General features: G+C 45.1%; 1 protein-coding gene across 1 annotated transcript in view; it reads left to right on the top strand.

Moving 5' to 3' along the window:
- The window catches only part of LOC139697303 (uncharacterized), a 241236-nt gene that overhangs the window by 48071 nt on the left and 170634 nt on the right, over positions 1–22531 (top strand). The window contains exon 2 of the mRNA XM_071595969.1: positions 20130–20273. Coding sequence (XP_071452070.1) covers positions 20130–20273 — 144 coding nt within the window. The remainder of the gene's footprint in view (positions 1–20129; positions 20274–22531) is intronic.

The following is a 22531-nucleotide window of genomic DNA, read 5'->3' as shown; positions in this document are numbered from 1 at the left end:
ACGCAAACTTCGCCTTCAAGCCGTCCTTCCCCTCCCACACTTTTCCCTTCTGCTTGTGTTCTCCCCTCCCTCCCCATGTTCATCTGGGGCCGCCCCAAACCACCGCATTCACCTATGACGCTAGGAATTTTTAACCGTTTACCTGTCAAGATTATCCGCGAATAACTACTGTGGGATGAAAAACGTTTGGCTTTGTCTAGCATCTCCCGCGAGAGCTTTCCTCTGCAGTCGAATCCACGCTAGAGCTTGGCGTGCCTAACAATCTCATCGCCATTATTTCTTTGCGGCAGTATTGTGTGGTACGTCAAAGGGAAAGGGAAATGTCGTGAATTCACAGCTCAGTGAGTCTCTGAATTGTGTGATACCTTATGTAATTTTCTTCAATCCTCTTGTCTCTTGGTGATTTGAAAAAAAAATTTTTTCAGCAGGAGTTGCTTTGTTGATGAAGCAATGGTATTACATTTTTATGAAACAAGTGGATTTATAAATACAGAATATCGTGTCGCTTTTTTGTGCGTTTATGTTACATTTATTGTTTCTTGGGTGCAAGAGTTGCTTACAGAACTGTTGGCTCTATAAAAATGAATTGGCCAAGTCAGGCTTGATGATGCTGAGAAAACTAGAGAATCTAAGACATTTATTGGATTTGCACATCCTACTTCTACCGTAAATTATATTTAAAGTAGAAGTTTTATTTGCGACAAAGAGATAAAATAATTGACTGGGTTAAAGTTAGTATTTCACAGGCCATAGGAAATGGGCGAGAAGAATGGCGTATAGTCAAAATCTCAATATATCAGGAGAGAGTTTTGAAATTTTAGAATTCAAAATTCTCATTAATTTCCTGCATATTGTAACCCCTCGTTGGATAAGTATTTTGTTATAGCGTGTCTTTAAAGTAAATCAACTAGATTTGAAGTGGCCGCCTTATCATAGTGTTCCTCATCGATTTCTTCAGGAAGTGCTGGTGCTTCCGAAAACACAAAATAATGTGGTGAATGATCTAACCATAATTGCTAAATATCAAAATTTTCATTGGAATCAAACGTAAACCTGGTTTTACGATACCTCACTTATGCTAATACTTATGCGCATCGGATCATCTGAAAACGCCTGTATTTTTTGCGTGGTATTCCGAAATGACAACCCTTCGCGATCTACCGCGTAACTCTAGGGAGGCTCATTTAAAGGCGATTCTGGTTTTTTGTCCATCGGCGTACTTTGTCGAGGGTAATGTCGGAAGCGTTCATGGGAACGCATGCGAAGTGGCGCCGTTGGTGAGTGGTGCGTACTTCTTTATCGCCTGAAATCTTTCTCCGGTTCACCGGTGAAGCATGGTTCTCACTTCGAGAATTTTTCTCCTCGATTCCGGTTTTCAACGTGTTGAAACTGTCGTGGAGTGCCAATAAAGTGACGCAAACCTTAATAATATACGAAGTGTTCCTCCGTAAATGACGGAGAAACCTTAAGACTCGTGGATGGTTGGGTAGCAGTAGTATCTGCAAGTCATATCCTTCTTTAGACGTGAGAATCCGACGGTTGGTATTTTTAGAGTGATTTAGAACTATCATAATTCATTCTTAGTTAATTATTTAGACTTGAAATGGCTGATCGTGATTTATTCATTGAATATTCCAATAGCTAGGCCTCCTTTTCATGAGGCTCATATCCAATCATATAGTTACGGAATCAGTGCTCATTGTAATCGTCACTATCGTTAATTGGAGTATGCAAAGTCAATAAAATGCGAGACGTTGGCCATTCTACCTAGAAGTCCTTTTGGATCTTCCCGTCATCCACCAGTCTACCCTTGGAGGGCTCACGGAACAAGGTAATTGAGGATTGAATGCTGGGCATTGTGTCTTCCATCTACTCCGAAGATCGTCAGTTCGATTCCGTCTCTTAGGACACCGGACGTTAACGTCCGCGAGTCTAATCGGCGCACGACAGCGATGGGAAGCCATCCAAGTCTTCGGATGGACCGCGGAGAGAAGAGCGTGCATCTTCTCCGTTCCTCACACCCACCCGCATCGTTTCCCCGCCCCCTACCTAAAGGGTGTTCGCACGGATCCGATGGCAAGCTAGGCAGCCGGTGTGGCCTGTCGCTCTGGGTCATCGGGTACCGCTATTACCGTCTGCGCTCGCTTCATCGGCTCCGCGTGAATCTTCCCTTGACGAGCAGAACTATTCGATGGTGTGGGTTGGTTTCGTCAGGGAAGGGTTTTGTGTGTTTGCGAAAAGGGGGTTGAATTGGTAGAACGGAGAGTGAGAGAAAGGAGTCGACTATGTTTCGCCCGACGGCGTAGCGGCGGGTTGCAGCGTGAAGGACGAGGGACGGCGTGGGAGGTGTAAGGGTTGCGGAGAGGGAAGGGGGGTCGAGAGCGGGGGGACGTAAAGGGGAGGGTTGAGGGATTGGAAGCAGGGGGCGTGGGAGAGTGTCCTCCCACTCCTCCCTTTCTCTCTCTCTCTCTCCCGGCGACCGGGAATGCTAATCGACACGCCTTTTCCCCTCGCCGTCCCACGGAACCGCTCTGTCCCGGCACAAGCACACTCGGCGTCCCAAACACAATCGCCTCCCATCTCCCTTTCTTTCTCTCTTTTCATTCCCTCTCTGCCGGAGGGGGAATCTTTTCCATCTCTGCCTCCCTTGCCATTTCTCCTTAACCTCAACACTTCTCCTCCTCCCTCCCTCTCTCATCTTCCCTCCCGTTTTGAACCTCACGCTCTATCGACCAGATTAGATTGGTTGGTTTGCTCGGTAGCTGGGTGGTGGGAGGAGGGAGTTCGGGGAAAAGGGTTGATTTTTAACGGTTGGAGGCGCTTAAAACGGTGGGGGGAATTGGTCACCTCAGGCCAGGGGCTCGCGGGTGGAAGATGCCTCGTTCCACCCCCTAACCGCCCCCATCCCTCCTCTCTCCCCGCTGTCTCGCCTTCCCTTACGCGGGGCATTTTTGCCATTGCCTTCGACTCCCGAGAACCTTTCCTCATTCCTCGTCCGCGCGGGCTCTGTGGACTTAATTCTCACTGATTCCGTTCCGCGAAAGCCGGTGGATTGTGCGATCACTCGAGAAATTAGCTGCCGGAATGGTATTTGCGAGGTTGCGGGGGAAAGAACCGTACTATTCCCAAAAACTGTATTTTTTCGCGACGATATCAACATTTAAAGTCAGCATTTCAAATTGCAAAAACTTAAATTGTTTTGAGTTGATTTACATATTAAAAAATAAGTAATCGTATCTTGGTTCTCGTGTGAAACATTTATTGCTAGGAGTTGTTTAATTAGAATTGGTTGTGAAGTAGATCAATTGAATTACGAGGTGCTATTCTGATACCGCTTATGATGCCGTGAAAAACTCTTTAAAAAAAATGGCCCTATTGTAAATCAGTGGTATCATTTCATTTTACCACCGCTTCAATGTTTTAGTGTCGATCTGGCATCCAAGGAACGCCTTTACGTGATACTAAGAGAGGCATGGCGCGACTTCCGTTATCGCGATAAATAAAGTGGAGGCCTAGCTTGCATTCCACGGCTTTTTGCGGAATCGGCATTGCGTTTGTCTGTCGGGACTTGTAGTGAGACGCGTGGATGTAAGAACCTTGACACCATAATTGATCTAAAATTGCAAATACCCTCGCCAAAAATGTATTCCTTAAAAAGCGAGCGGAGAAAAAGTGTTTCGGAATTCCTCCGGTTTCCAGTGGTTAGTTGCCCGTGTTCCGTCGGCGGGAGGCTTGTGGAGGGAGGGAGGTGTAGGGGGCTCGGGAGCATGCGTTGAAAAGGATCGGGCTTGTATCGGCACGCCAAACTCGTCGACGGCGTTATATGAGTCGAGAGAGATAGAAGGGCAGGGGAGAGGAGAATGGGGGTGCGGTGGGGGAGGGGGGGGGGTTAGAGGGAGTTCGATTAATCGCTAAGGAAGGCGATTTGGTGCTCGCTCGAATGACCGCCGGTATGGCGTCGCGGTGGATTGTTTGAGCCGTGCGTTTCTGCGGTCACGGCGGCGGCGAACGAATCGCGTTGCTTCGCAGACTCATCCTCTTTAACCCCACCACCTCCCTCCCTCTTCCTCCTCTTCCTCTTCTTAAACTCCCCATTCCCCGTCCCGAAAACCCATCCCACTTGACGGATGCCGAACTGCATACCTCGCCGACGGAGCCTTCTCTCCTCCTGAGAAATAAGAACATCGAAGAGAGCGGTCTTCGTCACACCCCTCTTAACTCTCCCCCTCCTCCCTCTCCCCCCCTTCAACTCGACACACCTAGCGACATCGAAAAAATTCCATTCTCCCTCTCTCTTTCTCTCTCCATCCACCACCTCTTCTCCTTTATTCCTTTCTCTTTTCCCCTCTCCTCTCTCCCCCCAACGTTCTTCCTTTTCCCATCGACGTATTCCTCCCACCTCCGCAAACCACAGTCACCTTTGCGGCAAAATCACTCACTATTGATATAGAGACTCCGCCAACCCACCCCCCCCCCCCCTCCCGGCCGCCGGTGTCGCATTCCTTCGTAGTGCCGGCGACTTGAACGGAGAGATATTTCTTGGTCAAGCGAGTGTCAAGTGCTCGTTAATGTGACGCGACCGTGTTTCACGACATGACTATTCCCTTCCCCCGGGATTTTTACCGTCATTGAGCACTGTTCCTAGCACTGTTCTAGTGCTCAAATTTCGGACTGGGGAATTCTTATTTATAAGTGCTTAATGCCAGGAGTAATGTTATCTCAGAAAGGCAATGTCTCTCGGCAATGCGGAAGAGTAGATGAGGCAAGGCCATTTTGAGTGTACCATATGGAGAAGTGAGACCAAATGGATTGGGGACACCTCGAGAGAAAATGGATTCATTTGGGGATTACTACTTTATTAGGTATAGATGAGTGTAAGATCCCACCATGAAGACGCATGGGAAAATTTGTGGAGTAAATAGAGGTAGAATGGTAAAAGGAGGAGGTATCAGGAAGGAGAATTGGGACTAAATGGAGAGGAACTGTACCCAACCAGTCGTGGAAAGACTAATGAATTTCAGAGGGATATATCTTTTGCGATACAGAACCTTATAGTGGTATTAATAATTCAATAAGTTCGCAGTAGTATCTCATTAATAATTTTAAATCCTCCGTCACTTCTATCGGGAAATATAACGCGTGCATGAAGTTTTGGGATAGCTTCATTTCCACTTATAATTAGTTGTGTTTTCTGATAATTGTTTAAAGCCAAACAAATTTTCCTAAAACATCTTGTGTTTGGGCGCCGGGGAGGAGCGATTATATAATCCTGCGGATAATTTTTAGTCAAGGAATAGTACTCCGTAAAGTCATTAGATACCCGCCCCAAGTTTTACCCTATTGCTCTCCAGCAAAATGGGGAGAAATATCGAAAGGGTGTTGCGGTTACTTTGATTCGTTACCGTGCCAAGCTGCCCACGTCGTAATAAGACTTCAAAACCTCCACGTTTGCTTTGAATGAACATATTTTTTGTCTTGCCCTCTATCGGATCAGGCCTGACTCGAATTTCCGACGCAAAGTCGGATGGGAACAAATGAGAAATTTTTACCGGCGATTGCGGTGTTTTTTTCCTCCTCTCGAGAGTGCAGTGAGTCGAGGAAGGAGGAGACGGATTGTGGATCGATTTGTCCTCTTTGCGGCACAATGTCACGCATAAACACTCCCATTTCCTCCGCGCCCGCATTCCAGGCTCCATTTTCCGTTCGTCAATTCTCTTCGCTAATCTCGGGCTCGACCCTTGGATTTTCCCCGCTCCCCTTCGGTCACCGGCTTTCCCTCGAACAGTTGATCCCGTGGGCAGATGGGCGGTGAGGGGGTATATCCTCGAACTACTAATCCATTCTTCCATTTATATATGATTATATACATATAAACTTATCATTAAAATATTATGTGTGTATGTGTGTGTGTATATATATATATACATATATATATATATATATATATATATATATATATATATATATATATATATATATGTATATATGTATATGTATATGTATGTATATGTATATATATATATATGTATATATGTATATGTATATATATATATGTATATATATATATGTATATATATATGTATATATATATATGTATATATATATATATATATATATGTATATACGCTCGTACATACACACGTACATATATACAAATTTGGTTTGTCTTCAAATTCTTTGTACGACTTCTAATTCCCATCTGAATATACTTTAATCTACCTTCTTGTTCTGTTATCAAATGCCAATTTCTTTATATCACTTAACCATGATCAATCTGCAAATACCGTGACAAAGTAAAAGAAAGCAATCAAAATATTCCAATCCTCTATTTATATGTATTATTTTGGAAGCGATTTTATATACTAAAATGTTTCCTCTCGCATGGCATATTAGGATTTTCCAGTTCTTTATACATTATGTGAATTCAGCCGTGTATCAGACTTATGTTTTCGATATCTTTTTGGCATAATATGTTAGAATCTTGTTCCAATTGAAAGCAAAATTTCAGATCCCTAGCCTTCAAATATTCACAGCTCTTCCCTTTCGCAAAACGTAATGAAAATGGAGTGTGCTTCTTTGCCGATTCAAAGGACTGGTGGTATATTTCCTTCCCGGCTTCTTCACACAGGTTCGGACGAAATTTATGTACAGCTCGCCGGAATAGAACGGCAAACGACCAACTTTTTTCGCTCGGATATTTGTGCCAAAAAAAAGACGAAAACAATCCATTGCCTTTTTAACGACGCTTCCGTCCATTACATAATTTTTTTGGTACTGGAGAGAAGTTGAGCGGTGAGCGAATGGCAGAAGAAAGATTCGACCCGTGTTATATTCTTCTTTTCTATCAATACTAATTATTAAGGGAGGTTACGGAGAGCTGAAGTCATTTATGCCTTTCAGAGTTAAGGTCGAAATGCAGAAGAGGTTGTAGTGGTATGTAGACTTTATAGGGCGCGGTGGTATGGTGGATAGAAATGCAACCAACAGAGGAATCTTATCGCCTGCTCTTAACGGAAGGCGCCCTAAGCCGCATATTTTTTTGTGTCCCTTCTGACGGACAGATTATTGCACTTGTGTTTTGTTCTTCGCGCAGCACTTACGTGAGGATTAATACACCATTGTAAATGGAGGCATGGACTTTTTCATAGGATTTTGCACAACATGTTTTAATTCAAGAAATAATTTTCTCGTCCAAGCGCGAAATTTTTAGTCGCATTTGTGCGTATTTTCGTGTCTCCATGCCTGTCATAAAAAGTTCATAAACCAAATTGCTGAGTGAAATGGATTGGAATGTTGTCAATTGCCATCAATGTTGAGCACCCCTAATTAATCCCATTCCCCTTTGGCCCCATTCATACAAATGAGTGAGAGTTGGGTTTCGTTAATAGCCATAAAGTGTCAACTTCCCGAGATATTGCCATTGAGCCCTTCAGTGCTTCAGGCCTACTTTCGAAATGTCGTGCGATTTTTTTCAATGCTTCATCTCTTCTTCAGTACGGTAGTCGTTAAACCAATCCGATTCCCTATTGCCCTTTCTCCATCCCACGTGGCATTCCGTGGAAGTAAAAAAAAATCAGACAGCGACAATACCGAGATCGCCCCGGGCCCAGGCAACCACGGAGCTTACTAGGGAACGCCGCCCAGAACAACCTCCCGTATTTTAATCAACCCTCTCGATCTCGTGGCCCTCTCCGCCTTCCCCCTCCCCCACGAACACCCCTACCCGTTCGCATTCCTCCCAACCCACTCATCTCGCATTGCCAAAACTTTGCGTTCCTCCCTCCTCCTCAACCTCTCCCCCCCCCACCATCCCATCTCAGTTCCCTTATCTCCCTCCCCCCCATTACCCCGCCCCTCGGCCTCCTTCGACGGGGAGGGAGAGGGAGGGAAGATTCTCATCCTTTCTCCCACGCCTCTCTCCCGCTCAACACAAGAATTGCTCTCATTTCCAGGCGTATTCTCTCACATTCGAGACTGCTTCTTCTTCTCCTCCACCTCCTTCGTCTCCTCCTCCTCCCGAGTAATTGTAGGAGCGCGGGGGTGGTTGTGGGTGGGGAAGGGGAGCGGGCGGGATGGGAGGGCTCCTGTCGGCTGTGGGAATCCTCCGCCTTGTATTTGTGTGTGTTTGTGCAGTGGGGTCATGCCGTTTTCTCGCTACCATTCTTGTTCTTCTCTCATCTCAATTTCTCCTGTCTTTTTCTCTCTCTCTCTCTTCTGCACACTCTTTCTCTCACCGTAGGTTCTTCACCACAACCAACACCACCGTGAATGCCTGGTCACATGCATACTCGGCCATTCTGTGTAAAATATCAATTTTTCTGCTTTAGTACCTCGAAGCGCTTAATGGGGATATTACGGATAGAGTTGATTATTTATTGAAATATTTCATCGGTGATATTACGTGCTTAGTTATCTTTTTTGTATTTCCAGCGGCACTGCATTTGTTGAGATCTCACGATATTCCGTAACTTCCGTTATTAGTTGAAAATTGCGAAATGAAAATAATTGTAATTCTATATTGTGCTCCATAAACCGTTTGATGTACTTTGAAATTACAATTATATCTGATGTCAGTTATACCCTAAAGCATCCTTGGACGCAGTGAATCAGATACCTCTGGCATATGGCTTTGAAATAAGTACAAAAAAGTATTATCCGGGATGTTGGAAGAGAGAATCTGGAGATAGTTGCTGGACAAACAAAGAGGGCAAGTACTAGTATTAGAGAAATCTTTTGCCTGCCTTCAAAGTAGCATGCCCTGGGGGGGGGGGGAAGAATCTCAATGCACGGCAGGAGCTGAATAGCTCAAATCAAGGAAGTGTTTGCGACGAAGGAGCAACTACTATGCTCGTGGAATATTTTATTATGAACGAGGAAAGAGTCGGCGAAAACACTTGTGTGTGGAGTGTAGCACTCAATAGATCCGAGATATCGATTGATGGAGAAGCACACCAGAAAAAAAAGAAATGGAGCCTTCGGAACCAGGCGCCGAAGATTCAAATGGGCAGATAAAATGAGAAAGTATACAGGAAGAGGAAAATGTCATGTGGGGAGGTCTCTACGGAAAAGAAGAGCCATATGATTGGACACAACTTAGGATAATGGGCTTGATTTTTTTAACGGAAAACAAGATGGTTTTACCCTCACTTTCATTTTGTACAAACTACGCAACACATTTTGATTCTTCATGTCCTTTTCAAGTAAAATCGAAAAAATTAAAAACATAAACATGACGTGAAAACCGTTTAAAATGGTCTAGTGGCTCTAGTAATATCGTCGTTTTTTACAATCCGTGAAAATTGCCTTCGTAACTGCACCAGAAATCGGAAATTGAGTGAATGTGTGTAATATTTCCTTGAGCCTGTGGAATATTTAATTAAGGCGTGCGACGTGTGTAAATGGTGAATTTTGGGGTTAATGCAGTCGAAGAGATCGAAATGCGAGTTTCGCAATTGATTAAGCGACCCTCACACAAACAAAAAATTTTTGTCGTTGACTTCTTCGTGGGCTTTCCCGGTGATACATAACCCTAATAGATGAAATTTAACATTGACGTCAGACGAGGGAGGTGAGATCCATCCCGTGAATAGGGGAACGGCGCGTGCGTTTGGAGTGAAAAGGAGTCGCGATCTCGCCCTCGGAATCAAGGCCATTATTTGTCCATCCGTCTTTGCATCCCCGTATATTCCATTCTTTCGTCACCCCCCCCTTTCCCCCCAAACCACCGCCAACATCCCACTTCTCTCCGCCACCATTCCTCCCCCACCCCCGCCTGGCACCTCCTCCCCTCTCCCTCCCGCACAACCCACAAGGCTCTGAGTCTCGGGTCGGTGCTCGTTCCGGGCCAAAGGGCTTCCTTCGCCCCGACTCCATCACCTGCCCCACTCTCTCCCTCTCTCTTTCCCCCCTCCCTTTCCCCTCCGCTCCCCCCCCCTTTCCTTTCTCGCTCTATACCTCGCCATACTCCTCCTCCGACACACCGCCCCCCCCCCCCAAATCCTCCCCTCTCGTCCTCCCGTTTCTCCTTCCGTTTTCAACCGCTTCTCCGTTCCCGTTCTCTTCCGCTTTTCTTCGCGGCCGTTCCGTCTTGTATTTTATTTTTTTTATATTTTTATCAATCTCTCAAAACAAACCTCCACGGCGACCTTAAGGATTCGTCCGTAGGACGGACGCTCTCTGTTTGCTTATTTAAATTACTTCCCGGAAGATCCGCTCGGGGTGTATTTTTTAAGGGTTGGGGGAGAGAGAAACTGTTCTTTGTGTCTGCGGCTCTACGGAATTCCATTTCAAAAGAAAATGACAATTAATTATATAATAACTTGCCACTTTTCCCGTGTATAAAATACTGAAGAACACGCAGAGCGCATGGCTGTGTATGTGAAAACACAACTGATGTTTTTCTAATAAAAGTGACCATGTTTTGGTCGCCGTTATGAATTAATTAAAATAATTAGGTTTTAGCCTCGAGGTGTTTTTTTCTGGTTTTCCATCTTTTAGGGTGAATTCTGTCCCCATATGACCCTTTTGTTTTCCATGCCATTGGTTACATTTTTCTATTAATTTTCTTATTGGATTATAATGAATGCACTTGGTATAAATATGCGCTTATAGAGATCTTTGTATTTTGTACAAGTACTTCGTTTGAATGTCGCCGTTCGTGTAATGGCCAAGGTGTTATTATTTAGTCCAAAATGAATTCTCATCTGTATTTACTCGTCAGGTATTCTGAATTTAATCCCAATGGTTTCCTAACTTTTCGGGCCTTGGCTGGTGTTTGGGAGCGACTTAAATATACGAACTCAGCGGGCCGTTTGGTGGCCACAGCAGGCTAAAGGCTAGTTTATTTTTCTCTAGACTAAGCTAACCAAGTCACCGTGCATCGATACCGGGACGAACTCGAGATGAGGGAATATGCCGTAAAGATGTGAGACTGAATGAAGTGTGCGAATGTCTATGATTTTGGTCCCATAAATGCTGATTGAATTCAGCGCCGTTAGTCTTTTCCTGTCATAGTGAGAAACCAATACAACAAAAATAGATCCAAACACGCTTGTTGTACGCTCGCGTCAAAATCAGGGCAAAAATTTGGAAGTACATTTTGAACCTTGTTGCATATTCGACATTCCAGTTCGCAATATGTTTATTTTAAAGAAAAATGATTGGGGAATTTGTTGTAAACTCTTCATTACAAGGCAAATTATGGGTAGATTTTTTGCCAATTATTGCATTGATATAAGTTAAACAATTTGTAATAGTATTGGCTTTTTGTTGAAGTATGTATAAAATTCGGAATTGAGTTCGTAATATTATTAGCCCAGTTTTGGGGTTCCTCTGTACCGAGAGAACCGCTTTGAAACACCAATTTCTTTTAATAGGCGTATTCCGATTTCGGTCACGTGCACCAAAGGAAAGCCGTCAGTATTCAGAATCATAAATGTGACCATTTTTATGAAGACGACAAAGTGGTCGAGTATTGTGATATAGCCCTTGAGAAATTATAGAAGGGCGTTCGGACCGGCATAAGTAAATAGAGGTCGGTCGGAGATCATATTCTCGCCGACGATGACGGGTGGTGAATGATTGCTCACGTGTTTCATATTTCATGAGCTCATGTGTCACGAGTTAAGTGCGCCGCTTTTTATGCCGCGAAAGATTCATCGACTCTTGAAAGGAGGACTTGGTAGACGTGGAAGCGCGCAGACCGTTTCGCGATCGGTGTCTTTGTGCGGAAAATCGACGAGTCATCGGTGGACGGATGCACATTATCAGACGGGGTGTGTGCTCCCGCGGTCAGACGGCCATCGAGGGGGGGGACCGCCCGCCGCTCGGACTGATACACGCACGCGAACACACCTGCCCCAAATTCGCACCGTTAAAGGCCAGTGATCTGCTTACTCCGCGCTATCTTGTGTTCTCCGACGGTACGGTGCTCGCTCCTGGAGGGGGGGCGGGAGGGGCGGTTTGAGTCTCCGCGTCGGTCGAAGCTTCCGAAAAGCCCCGTGGCGGCCATTGTCCACTCCCCAATCCCTCTTGTGTTTCGCTCAATTCGTTCCATCTTCCGAGCCACCCCCCTCTTCCCGCCCCTTTCCCTCAAGACTTTTTCTTGTTTTCCCTCTCTTGCCTCCTCACTTTTTGTTCCCGTGATTTCCCCTGCCATCCGCCATGCAAATTCCCGCCTCACCTCCTCTCCCGTTTCTCATTTCCACTGGCCCTCCCACGATTCTCGTCCCCCTCCCCGCCCTCTCCCCGCTCACCTCCCCCCTTCCCCTTTCGGGCCCACCGCCCGCTCGCCCCTCCGAGTCCTCCCCTCGTGGTCCCCTTCCTCCCCGGTCTCCGTTTATGCCAGCGGCGTGGGAAACGTGTGTTATATAGGGAGTTGGCTGCTCTCGGAAGGGTGGGGAGGAGAGAAAGGTGGACGTGTGTGTGTGAGGTTCAGGAATGAATTGTGCAGCTGCCATGGGAAAACATTCCACAGTAATAGTCCTGAAAAAGGAGGGGACGCGAAGAAAAAAAATTCTAAGCAATACCATTTTGATGACTATCCACAGTTTTTAAGAACACTCAATTTTTTTTGTGTCGGTTCTCTCGTTTTTTTCCCCAGACTCAAAATGCAAATGTTCTTCGTGGATAATTATTCATTCCGGACGTTTGTTGCGTAATTTTGATGCGTTGTCCGTCGGTGTATGCCAGTAGTCTTTTTCGATTAATAATAATATTTGACTTTCACGTATACCCACCAGGATGATATGACATTTCGTTTCCTCCGTCTTTTGATTCCCGTGTGTAAATAAAAGTAGCCTTCTCTGCCTTGAAAACCCCCACATTTTCCGGCCATAAATGCATTTTTCTATGTTATCATGGTGCATTTCAACCATCACCTTCCCACGTTTTTTTGACTGAACTCTTTTTGGCGGCGTCATGAAAATATTCTCCGTGTTTTTAGTAAAATAGGAGTTCAGCAGGTGGAGATAATAATTTATTAAATTGCCTTAAACTTCATGCCATTCATTCTGATACAGGCTCTGTGCATGTTTTTGTAATCTCGCGTGAAAATACTACGGATAATTTTCTAATGCCCGAAATCAAGAATTATTTTTTTAAATATCATTTTATGATGAAATTTTGTTGGACATGAGCCTCATTTATTAAAACACCAGTGTTTGAGCGATGTTCCTTTTGGGCATCTTCGACTGAACCGAACTAATTTCGTACGCGAACGTTCCATTCAATTAATTTGCACATTCGCACTGCAATCCCGTTAATCGTCCCTAGCATAGCTCGCAAATCTTGGGACAAGTCTACATGAGCAGTACCCATGCCATGTAGGGAATATAGAGCTATAATTGAATCTTGCGAAATGATTCCTCCCTCGTATCTTCCGAATCGACAAGTTAGTTCCTTGCCAATTTCGAGCACTCTCATGCTCATTAAGGTTGAGACTGCTAAACTTCTTGAGCTTACCTCTATGATTCCCGACGTAAGAGTTAATCCTTCCCTGGTGCTTAATTTTTTTTCTACCAGCTCTCGCAAAATCCCATTTAGAGCGTTTGTATTCATTAACTCCCACTTGTCTACTCTCTTAATTATGTTCGTCGTATTATCTTATCTCCCGTGGTGATGGTGCTAATGGTTTAATGCGCTCAGTCTGGAATTTTATGTGTGAACACTAATTCAAGTAAGTTTTTTCTCCTGGGATTATTTCGAGTTTGAAGGGATTTTTGTCTCCGATTTTTTATATAACCGAAGAAGGATGAGGACTAAAGGTGGATGAAGAGAGCGCCGAGGTAATTCCCCACCATAGTGAAAATATTCATGGGATATCTCGCGTATTCATCTCCGCACTCGAAAGGAGATAGCGCCATGGGAAGATATTTAAATAAGTCATTGATGGTTTTTTTTTCCTGGAGAATGTTCGAACTTAATAAATGTCCGGGGACCAAAAGATGCGATCTTTCCCTCACGTCGGTATTGTTTTCGGTCAGGGAAAGAAACATTCGAGCATCACGGTCGGACAATGAAGCAAATCCGCCGTTTATGTATATTTTCGAGGGATTGTCCGTTCTTGGGTGAATTGGTGTCAACGAGGGTCGGGTCTGATTGAATTGCCAATCTGCTTGAGGGAGCTGACGGATCTCTTTTCACGGCTGGCGCGTGTTCTAAATTTTGAGTGGCTTGGGAGGGAGAGTAGGTATTCTGCCAGCCCTTGTGATTGTTGTCGTCCTCGGGTCGTCTTCCACGGTGTCCGATTGTCCGGCCGTCCGATGTCTTCGCTCGGGTTTCGCATCTCCGCCGCCGCCTCCTCCTCCTCATCCCCTCCCTCCTTTTAAACGCTCTCTCTCTCTCTCCCACCCCTTCTCCGTCCTCTCTCGACGGCCACTTCCTACACGCCAGAATCCTGGCAATGGGCTGTATCCGGGATATGAGCGCTCGCTTTGGCAGGCACGCACGATAGGAAGCTCACTTGCCTCTGCGAAAAACCATATCTTTTTTCTCCCCCCCTCTCTCTCTTCTTCTATTCCTTCTACCCCTCCGTGCCCTCTTCCCGCCCTCGTCCGCTCGGTCGCGGGGAGTCGAGGGCGGTCGACCCGCGGTTTTTCGGTGCTGCGTGTGCGCGTGGATCCCAGCTGTCGGGAGAGAAAGAGAGTGAGGGAGAGAATGGGAAAGAGGGAGAGAGAGAGAGATGGTTGTGCGTGCGGGTTTTTTGGTCGGTTGCTGGGCGGGCCTCTCCCCTTTTTTATTCATTCTCAGGGCGGAACCCCATCGAAGCGCAAGGTCACGGGTCTCGGGTTCGTAATCTCCCGCGGAAAAGGGAAATTAATGTTCGAATCTCTCCCCCCCGACTCGACAGAGAAGGTTTTTGCGGTCGAGATGCGATAACATTGTTTCTAATATTCGCACCTACGGAGGAATGCGATTTCCAAATCATGATTATTCATGAGTGAATCGGCGGTCATGCATTGAAACTGTTGTCAAATATATCTCCGCATTCCTTTGGAATGTTGGGTCGCCATGAAACGGAAAAATTTAGTCGAAGTAATGTGATTAATTGGAGGGCACTAGTAATGCTAATGTCGGCTCAGTGGAAGTTCTCGAGTGATCGTTATCGATATCCCAATTTTTCAGTTTGTATTCAATATCAGATATATTTACGAGGTTTGTCTCGGGTATTTCGCTACCATTTTGATTGTGCTTCTCTTGTCGTTTCCCGGGGACTGCAGACAAGATGTCCTCCGTTGAGGATATTCACCCGCAAGGCACAGCTGCAATTGAATCGCATTCCTTGCTTCGCAAATCGCTTGGTGGTATGGTGTATAGGTACGGACTTTATTTTAGCTTTTTTTTTCTACCGTCAGTTGACCACCCACTCCGCTCCTATGCAGCTTAAGTTCTTCACCAGGTCTTTCGGAATTGCTTCAGTAGGCCGTTTATAAGGCTGCATGCAGTGCTTGGTCGAAATTTTATTCCACACCTCGCTCCACTTGGCGGGTTATTTTGCTGCTGCACTGAAATGGCGAAACGCGACCCGCGACGCGAGTTGGATTTGCTCTGGTGCAATTTTCAATTTACCTGCGCAAGTTAAAAGAAAAATTCTCACGTTGTGTCTCATGTCTGTACTCCCTTTCCATCCTCCTCCATTTGGTGTATTGTGGAGAGTACGCTGCGACTGATGTGGTACGAAATTTAACTTTCTCTCCTCGCACAGCGTTAGAAATCTCGTTCACCGACTTCCGCGCCCTTGTCCATTGTCCCTGGGTCAAGAGTCTCTCAGCCCTATCCTCTTAGAGTTGTTTCCTCTTGGTTCCATTGTGTACCGACGTAATGCACTTATTTCTTCACATTTTGGTGGTTGCCCGTCTCCTTTACACTCAGGTGTCATACAGGTATGCTGAAGGGAGAGGGCACAAAGGTGCGCATAGAAGTCGTACGAGCGAAATGTTTACCCATCATCCGTCGATTAGCAAAATGCAGTTTTAGTTGTTGCATAAGTTGAACAGAACAGCATTGAATAATTTGATATTTTTATGAGCATATTTTTAATTCTCACTTGCGCTGACAAAATTTAAACTTTATTTCGAATCCATTAGAATCATTTTGCCGACGATAAAAACTGGACGATTTTCGTATCTATAATTACTCTTCGATGTTTTTTTCTCACCCGTCCTTGTGCTTGGTCTCAATTTTAGTAGAATGCTGTGGTTGTCAAAATAATTATTACCATCTTAGAGTATGGAAGGAACGGTTCAAGTGTAGCATATGTTAAACTAACGAAAATGTTAAACAAATGATGGGATTTTTAATATTTATTTATTTATTTAAGAATTACGTTGCAATTAGGCAATTGTCCTGGTGGCAACGGTCAAGTTTGATCAATGATCACTCTTACAATGAATATGGTGTGGATGGATGTCGGTATGGGTAACTGTAGTCGGAGCCGTACTACCCGTACGATTACCCGCCCATTGCCGTCTTCCTACTCGCTACCTACATCTAATTACTCACCTGTCCGCAGTGGTGCAAATGATCTCATGACCATCTGTGGTGGCCTTCGACAGTAATCGCTATCAGTTACTCTTTTCAGCATCACTATCGATTAATAGCAGTCTCTTGAGCGTATTCTGCTTTTCATAAATTTCCTAGCCATTCATTATTATTTTTGCTATCATGCCAAAGTAGGTACACAGCCACAACTGCCCACTCGCAAAATGAATCCCAAGTTCTGAGTTACCTGTTTGCCTTAGGATATTGAGGGTACGTGCTTTTATGGACATGGCTCAGATGAAGAAGTCGCCCACTTAAAAGCTAGAGTTGGGAGTGCTCTATCCTTTCACTTCATGGAGGTCATACATCTTTGAAGGATTACCGAAAATATCAAGTTGTGTAGAAAAGGTTGAATTTTCAACGCCCTTAATCTGCGGCTAAATGCGTTCATCCTGGAGGGCAGTGTTTAAATATTTGATGACCTTATAGCCATTGGCGAGCTGGTGAGAACATGATGGCGCGCGTGAGGTCGTATCGAGGTTAACAGTGATCGACTTCACGCCATGCCCACGGGACTGTGGGGAGTAACACTTTTGGGCAGTGTGACTAATTTTCATTGTGGTTTGAGGATAGCGAATGTAAATTATTTTCTCTGGCCAACTTGAAGGCCGCCGCTTTGGTCCGGGGAGATTGTAAGATTTTTATGCTGTCATAGCGATTTGAAATCTTCCATTTAAGGCGGGCTGTGGTGCGATATGACCTCCACGAGAAATTCAAATGTAATTATCCTTGTTGCCGACATATGTAGTGCTGCTAACTAAAGTACGAAGGTTGTTATTTATCATTTAGACCTTTCTACATTATTTATCTCTGCGGTTATTGTATATCATTTATTTCAATCCCAAGGCGACCGACATGACCAATATAATAAATTAGATCAAATAGTACCGAATGTGGAAATGTGCGAAAAGAGCAAGTGAGTGGAAGCGTATTGTAATAACTATATTGTTAGTAATAATTAGGAGATGATGCTGGTTTTTTTGACAAAAGTAAAGTTTAACGAGCCATAAAAAATATTTCGGTTCTCCAGTTCCTCCCAAATATGCATGGTGGACGAAACTCAGTTCATATTACTCGGGCAGTAAAAAAAAAACTGAGGGCCAGTCGTTATCCCATGGGAATGATTATCGCGCAGCCTATCTCATCGCCGCCTCGGGCACTGTGTCATCAAAACGTTTTGCTCTTTTCCCTGGCGCCCCCGTTCGCACACGCTTGTGTATTGTGACGGCGTCGCCGCGCTTCGGGCCCTCATGAATCCCCCCTTTAGGGATGAAGTGAATGGCACTTGGTGGCGGCGGCGGCGACCCACGCACCGTAGGTTTGACTTCCAGGATGTGACGTAACCCTCTCCTTCCCTCGCGGGGGATTATGCTCTTCAGCGGCGGCGGACGGTGGGCGTCTGTAGCCCACGACCCGCCATCGCGCCTGAAACGAGTGTCGGGTCCCCTCCGCACACCCCTCCCCCCCAATTCCCCCGCGCGCACCACATCTGAGCCCCTCCGTCCCTCACTTACACGCGCGCGCGCACAAGTGGCCTCGCTCGCCATTCCCTCTCTCACTCTCCGTCTATCAATCCTCTCTTCCTATCGCTCTTATCCTCTCGGATCGTGCCTCCGTTCGTGTGGGACCGCGGTCGTCCGTGAGGACCTCTATCTCCCCCACCCCCTGCCCCCCCACCCTCGGTCACCCCAATTCCAACGGGCCATTTCGGCGTTCAAATCATACTGCTCGGCGTTGCCAACCCCCGTAGTTATCCATTGTTTTCCATTTTTTGAAGGAAATCACTGACTGGATTCCGGTGAAATTTTATTTTCAATAACAGAGGTCAAAAGTGAATGAATAAGTGCCGGGAATCGTTTCATTAGCGTTTAAAAGAAATGGAGACGTCAGTAAAGAATAGCAGAATGGAATAAAACGAGGGGATGACCCATTGGGAAAGGACTAAGGCTACCTATTGAAGAATTGTGTAAATAGTGAGGAAATTGCATTTATTATTGAGTGACTGCAATCATTGGTTGCAATAGTTTAAGGGAATGGTTGTGGCATCGGTAAGTACGATAAACTGCAGCAGTTGCTGAGAGACTGCCTGTAGAAGACAGAACTGGAAATATATAATTGAATGCTTTGTTCTAATGATATCTTTAAAATTAAAAAAAAATATTATGGTTCATCAATCACCGATTATCTTCTTTATCGTAATTTACGCCGACGTGAATTCTTCTTTCACAAATATTTCTGTAAAATTGAGGACGAATGGCAACGTTCTTCCCTTATATTCCTATTTTCGTCCCAAGCACTTGTAATTTTTCTCATGTACGGATGATTTTCTCTTACCCTCTTGATTCTAAATCTGTCTTCCTCTTTGTGCTACGTGCATTCATAAATACAAGTAGGACCCTCGAGTCGAGCCCGAAATGATGAAGAGAACCCGATTTTTTCCCTTTCCTAAGGAGACTCGTAAATTATGTCGAGTGTATTTGGGGGCCCTCATTCTAAACGTAAACGCGTTTAATTTCGTCGAGAGGTCCTTTTTATGACCCCCTTTGAAAGCTTTCTGTGGTGTTCCCTGCTTAATTATGTTTACCGTTAAGAGCAGACGGTTTTCTATTTTTTCCTCCCAAAATTACGTTGCATTGGTTAGACGAAACATGCATTGATAATATAGTCGATGTCTGTCTGAGTTTCGTAGACCTTTTGAACGCACTAAAAAGGTCGAGATAAATTTAATTTAACTGCCGATAATAAACTTTTTAAATTTTTGAAACTTTTGATTTTCTGGAAATGCTTAGCGCAGTGAATTATTATTCAAGCATATACGAGTACTAGCGTGTACATTATTCCATTCCCAAATGAATGAAATAATAAAAATATTATCTTTCCTAACTATTTCGAAATGGCCTAATTAAACTATGTTATCCAACGCAATATTCATCTGTTTTTCCTTCATTATATTTTCTTCAGAGGACGGATATAAATACTGTTTTTCATGAATTCCGATGCGTTGCTACTTCCAGTGGCGTATTATGTCAGAGTTAATTTTGGTTTTCAACGGATCGTTTGTCTGATGATCTGTATCTAATAACCGGCCTGCCGTTTCAATGACCAGAGTAAAGAGCTCACCAGGCACCTGTGAGCTTCAGCGGCAGGGCAAGTGCTCGATCCGTGAGATATTTCGAATGATTCAAGCCGTTTAATAGTAAAATGGGCTAAAAAACAGCATTTATTTTCGGAATGTTTTTTTTATTTTTTTTCAGCTGTTTTGGTTGGTAATTTGGGTACCTGGATCAAATGCGAATAGTTTTCATGAATGCTAATCGTTAGAATCAGGGCATGGGCTACGGAGCCGCCCGTTAGATGGCTATCGAATGAAATGAGGTCCATTATCGTTGTATTTCGCCAGCGATATCGATCCGCGATTCGAGTCAAATGCCGCGAGATGCGAAATATGACGACTTTGCGCGCGTTTTTAACCCGACTTGTACGTAGAAAAGTTCTCATAATGAGTGTGTATCACTGTTCGTTCTTTTCTTTTTATTTACCAGGTTTACTGATGCGAATCCTTTTTTTCTCTCTCTCTCTTGTTTTCTCAGGAAGGAGTTGGGGGCCTCCGGCGGCGGGCGTGAGTCGTGTCAGGCGGAGAGGCGGCGCGCCGCTGGCCGCGGCGTGCTCGTCCAGGATGCCACCGCCGCTGGCCACGCTCTTCCTCGTCGCATCCACCGTCCTAGGAATCGCAGGTAAGCAAGCGTCCACGCATTGTCCCTCCCACGCGACTGCCCTTCGGAAGATCACGCTTCTCTGGGAACCGTGACTTTCCCCCTGCGCTACCAGGCGGACGGCAACCAGGGTGTGGCCGTCGTCAGGTGTTTTGCGACCGGAATCCGCCCGTCTTTTGTTTTTCGTCATTTTCTAGTTCGGGGGCATCTCCCCCACCCACCCCTCCATATCCCCGCCCTTCTCGCCCCGTGCACATAAATCGTAAGGAAAGTCTCTGGGGTAATTGGGTCACGGATGGGAAAATAATATCGGTTCGCGTGAGGGAGAAGCAAGCGAAATGTGACGCGAAGAGAATATCGCGTGCCATCCGATTCACGAAGATTACAATTCACGTCTTAAAATTATGCGAAAAATTAATTGAATTTTCTCGTTCCCTCTCCGAATTCCTTTTATGAGGTCAACAATAGAGTTTATTTTTCCATTTCATTGCCTTTCGCCTGTAAGAAATGTCGATGGTCTCGTTTGCATGTAACATTATTCGATGGGGAACAGCTCTTGCATAGAAATAAATGTTAATGTCATTTATTTCACGTCATCTATGGTTCGCGTGTGGCCGAATTTTTTTCTTGGCGATTACATCTCACTGCGATTGGTTTCTTTTTATGATGGCGGAGTTAGATATTTACGTTCGAATTTTGAAAGAAATAGGTACTTAATGTGGCATTCTTACTTGATTCGTGTAGATAGCCACGTGATGCGGGTGATATTTATTCATCTTCGTGAGTAGTGTGTCCCAATTTTTTTAATTTTCAACTGTTCCCCCAGGTACCCATAACCGTGTTTTCCGTGCCATCAATACCTTTTCATGTTAAAAGAGTTTTCCCTTGAGAAAAATATGAACTTTCTTTTTAGTATTTAATGTCTATTTCAACATTTCTTCTTTAATTTGCGCGTGAAATCCCTTAGTCACAGTTGTTAAGTGAGGCGACCGACAGCTAAGTTCAGTTGCGCTCCATTCCATAGGAATTCCTCTTTACGGCATTTCCTTATCCGGTTCCGTATTTCTTTTCATGGATAAATCGCTCTCCTTATCCGTATGATCAATATTTTCTAACAATAATCGCATGGTAAACTCATGGCAATTCCTGTTGGCAATTTCCGCTAGCGTTAAATGTTAAACTTGCTTAAATCGGTGGCAGTAATTTTTTTTTTTAAGTATAGAACCGAAATTTTGTCCCTTTGCGAAATATATTGAGGTGACACGCGAGGCCGTGGGGTGGGGATGGGATTTGACCGTTGAATATTTCCGCGGAGGCTTTTTAACGGGATGCAAACGTTAAGGAGGTGTGAAGGAGTATCCGCGTATCCATTCACCTCCTTCCACGGCCGGGTGCCCAGCGCTCCGCGGTCCTCAGCGCGACGGTCCGCGGTCGGCGGTCTCCTCCCCAACCTCCCCCGCTCTTCCACCCCCCTTACCCCCCGTCGAAAGCGTGTCGGCGTGAAAGGTCGCGGCTAAGTCTCTCTCCTCTGACGGAGGACGACTCTAGCGAGTGTCGCGCGCCACCGCCCCGGAAATCACCTAATCCTATTATTTACAACCCTTTTTCCTCCCCACTAACCACCACCAGCGCCCCCACCTATCTCTAACCCCCATTCACCCCTTCACTCCCCGGCTCTGCGCCCTCCTTCCTTCCCTCCCTGTTCCCCTTTTCCCCATAACTACCGAGTCACTTCTTCTCTTTTTCTGTATATTGATTTTTTTCACGATCCATTGTTGAACTAATGACGGGTCCCATCCTCCGCTCTGCGCGGGAACAGGGGCGTTAAACTTGCGGACGCCTCCCGAGCCACGCTAATGCGTTGAAGGCGGGTTGGTCGGACGGTGGCGTGGGTTCGCGCGGCCCAGGGGTCGAAGGCCTCTTTTTCCTCATATTTTGGTCGGCGTCATCAGCTTGACATCCCCCTTCCTTACCTTTGACTTGACACGTCATCGACTGTCATTTCGGCACAACACATGGTGGTTTGTGTGACGTATGAACCGTGCCGTAGCAGTATTCTCACGAGAATTTTTATAAGTGAAGTTTAATTTCCAATAGATGTTTATTCTAGAAGAAAGAAATAACCCTCCACGTGTGGATCTCTTTCCCTCAGTGACATTCCAACCAGAGTAACTGATTCCGTTGCTTTAAATATTTTTTCAAATTTTGTTTTGTCCAAAAATAAGTTAACGTGTATGCGTTATATGATGCTATAAATAAATGTGTGGCCCAATTGTTTC

The sequence above is a fragment of the Hetaerina americana genome, unplaced genomic scaffold (assembly GCF_022747635.1).
Source record: "Hetaerina americana unplaced genomic scaffold, ioHetAmer1.1.p SCAF_72, whole genome shotgun sequence".
Classification (NCBI taxonomy): domain Eukaryota; kingdom Metazoa; phylum Arthropoda; class Insecta; order Odonata; family Calopterygidae; genus Hetaerina; species Hetaerina americana.
This window is presented reverse-complemented; position numbering and strand designations above follow the sequence as displayed.